Below are 3,485 nucleotides of genomic sequence, written 5' to 3'. Positions count from 1 at the left end.
ATTTTAAAGGTCAAAACAGTAAAATTCTATAAGTCAAATTACAGGAAAATTTAATAACAGTCTTAGAAAATCCCCATGTATTGAGCTCCCACTCTCTGCCACTAAGCATCTCCTGGCTCACCTAAAACATCATCTACTCCCGGATAACAAGTTACCCGATCATCACCACACACAAACAGATAGGGTGAGCTATGCACATAGGTATAAATAAATATGAAATACACCCACCCGACAAATCATAAATATTTATTATTTCACAAAACACCCACTTTCCCACACTCATAATTATTATGACTTCATGCATGCACTCTAAATCTTGGGACTTCATGTGCTTTTGATGACCCTCCTCGCTAGTGGTCCTACCTACAAGCCTATCCTGCTCGTAGTCCTGCTTCACGGATTCTCTCGCCCGTCATCCAAACTCCTCGCTCGGACCCGAACATGTATACCCGCCTTTCCTACTATGAACTCCCTCGCTTATAGCATTCTCAAGTTGAGCATGAGATTAACTCCCTTGCTCAGTCATCCCAACGAGAGTACCTCCGGTGAACTAAACCGTTCACCTTCCGCATGCGGCCCACCCATCACGAACTCCTCGCTCGTAACTCAAGCCAAGCACATCCCAGATCCTATGGACTTAGTCCTTCAAGCCCAAACACCATAAACACATGCATATAATTCATATCATGTAGGAAACACCAAGCAAACTCGTGCAAACAATAAACACAAGCATGAATTCTCACCATTCTCGCTTAAGCCAGGGGTCTTTGCCCAAGCTAGTGCATCTGCTCGCTCAAGTTGGACTTCCTCGCTTGAGCGAGTGGAAAATATGGGCTCACCACGAGCTTTCGCTTAGGCGAGACCTTCTCGCCTGAGCGAGACCCTCGTTCGCTCAAACACACAACCCCTCGCCTGGACGAGGATGCGAATGTAACACGCATAGGTCTCATCGCGACCTCGCTTGGGCGAGCCATTCTCGCCTGAACGAGAGAACGTGTCGCTCAACACAGAATTTGGTCGCCTAAGCGAGATGCTCGAACCAAAGTAGGGATGAGTTTCTACAACTTTCGCTTAGGCGAGAGTGACTCGCTTAGGTGAAAATAGCAGAGTTTCGTCTCTGTTCACGCACACAAACCACCAAAACCAGACCAAAACACAACTCAATCATTACCAAGCATAAATAATGGCAAGCAAACCTCATAAACATGTCTTATATCCATTTGAACTACCAAAACTAGGGATTTAATCAACAATGACCATTCAATTCAAAAAACCCTCATCCTAATCATATAAAGCATAAAAAGGGCTTTGCACACAACATCAAACCAACCAATTCTCAATCACATCACATATACTACGAAATTCATATCATATAGAATTCAATTGAGAAGGACAAGAACGCAAAAGCAAAACACATGTAATTTTTCACACACAAGACAACTTCCTCTAACCTGAAATTCTTGCGTAAAATTGGAAAAATGAGTGTTCCTTTGCTCACTCAACTTTGCCTCCAACTTTCTCCCAATCCAACTTCTTATGCACCTAAAATTGCCAGTCACTCTCTCTAATTTCGTTCTTCCCTCAAAATTAAAATAACACACTACAGAAACCATTCTCCTCACCTCAAATTGGCCTTTATTAGGTGTCTTAATTATGGTTTAAGTGCTAAAACGAAAATAGGTTTATGGTGGATTTAATTTCTATTCAAGGACCATTATATAATGGTTTTTCAGCCCCTCTTGGCTGCCCCTTCTGCTAGGGTTTTCTCTGTCCTTTCATATTCAAGCCAAAGCTGATTCTAATAAAAAAAAAGTTTAATTCATGTCTATCAAGGTTTAAACCTGTGACCATTCCAATGTCAAATCCACACACAACCATTTAACCAACTCATGTTTTTTTTATAATTATCATAACTCTATGATTATACTATCACTCAACAGATTCAAGTATATTATCAAAATAATAATAAATCAAATACACACAATTGGCATACATAGGACTTTGAACACAACCAAGTACTCTCAACCATTTGAGCTAGTACTTTTCCACGTTATACTAATTAAAATTTAATTTCCACGGATCTTACATTCCCCCCACCTTAAAAGAATTTTCGTCCTCAAAAATAGAACCTACTAGGAAACAAGTGAGGATAAGACCTTCTCATGAGATCCTCCATCTCCCACGTCATCTCATCCCAAAGCACCTTCACTGTCCTTATCTCCTTGCCCCTTAGTTGCTTGACTTGAGCATCCAATATACGAACCGGTCCGACTGGCATGGTCAGATCCTCTCGCACTTGCACCTCATATGATTCTAACACATGATCCAGACTTGCAATGTATTTCCTCATTTGCGAGATATGGAACACGTTATGCAAGTTGGCTAGGTGAGGTGGTAATGAAATCTCATATGTCGTTGTTCCAATCCTTCGTGTAATCTGAAAAGGTCCTATAAATCTCGGAGTCAACTTCCTTAATTTAAGAACCCTTTCGATGCCCGTGGTTGGAGTAACTCGGAGAAATACATGGTCTCCTTCCTCAAACTCCAATGGTTGTCTTCTCTTATCGGCATAAGACTTCTGCCGACTCTGGGTGGCTCACATCCGATCCTGGATTAATGTGACTTTACTAGTCTTCTGTTGCAGAAACTTAGGCCCAAGTACAAAAGCTTCACCATCTTGATACCAACACAATGGAGTTCTACACCTTCTTCCATACAGTGCTTCATAGGGCGCCATGCCAATACTAGAGTGGTAACTATTATTGTATGTGAATTACACCAAGGGTAATACTTCATTCCAGTTTCTCAAGTGGTCTAGCACACATGACCTCAATAAATCTTCTAGAGATTGGATGGTCCGCTTAGACTAGCCATCCGTCTGAGGGTGATAAGCTGAGCTCATTGTCAACTTTGTACCCAATGCAGCTTGCAATGATTGCCAAAACCGTGAGGTGAATCTAGGATCCCGATCTGACACTATGTTTTCTAGTACTCCATGTAACGTCAACACTTCTCGCACATACAACTCTACTAGCTTGTCCATCGACCGCTTTTGATTCATAGGCGAGAAATGTGCACACTTTGTTAGTTTGTCTACTATTACCCAGACTGTATCATGGCCTTTTGTCGACCTCGGTAGATGCGTCACAAAATCCATAGAGATATTGTCCCACTTCCATTGAGGTACGTCCAGTGGTTGCAGTGTACCTCCCGGCCTTTGATGTTCAATTTTCGCCTTTTGACATACAAAACATTAAACAACAAAGTCTGCTACATCCGTCTTCATTCCATTCCACTAGAAGGACTTCTTCAAATCCTTATACATCTTAGTTATACTTGGATGTATGCTAAGACGACTCTGATGGCCTTCCTTCAAAATTTGTCTCCTGAATAAAGTCCTCCAGGTACGCACACTCTACCTTTAAAGCGTAGAATGCCGTCTGCTACCATCTGATAATCTTTCCCCTTATCTGTACCCAACCATC

General features: G+C 41.8%; 1 protein-coding gene across 1 annotated transcript; it reads right to left on the bottom strand.

Annotated features, from left to right (window-relative positions):
• Positions 1–2,116: 2,116 nt before the first annotated feature.
• Positions 2,117–3,043, bottom strand: LOC114174493. Its single transcript, XM_028059333.1, has 3 exons — positions 2,872–3,043; positions 2,674–2,756; positions 2,117–2,587 (listed from the first exon to the last, which is right to left on the bottom strand). Exons 1-3 carry the CDS (start codon positions 3,041–3,043, stop codon positions 2,117–2,119), a joined length of 726 nt encoding a protein of 241 aa, XP_027915134.1.
• Between the last annotated feature and the right edge of the window lie 442 nt (positions 3,044–3,485).

This window comes from Vigna unguiculata, chromosome 2 (assembly GCF_004118075.2).
Source record: "Vigna unguiculata cultivar IT97K-499-35 chromosome 2, ASM411807v1, whole genome shotgun sequence".
Lineage (NCBI taxonomy): Eukaryota > Viridiplantae > Streptophyta > Magnoliopsida > Fabales > Fabaceae > Vigna > Vigna unguiculata.
The sequence above is the reverse complement of the archived record's forward strand: the minus strand, read 5'-3'. Positions and strand labels throughout refer to the sequence as shown.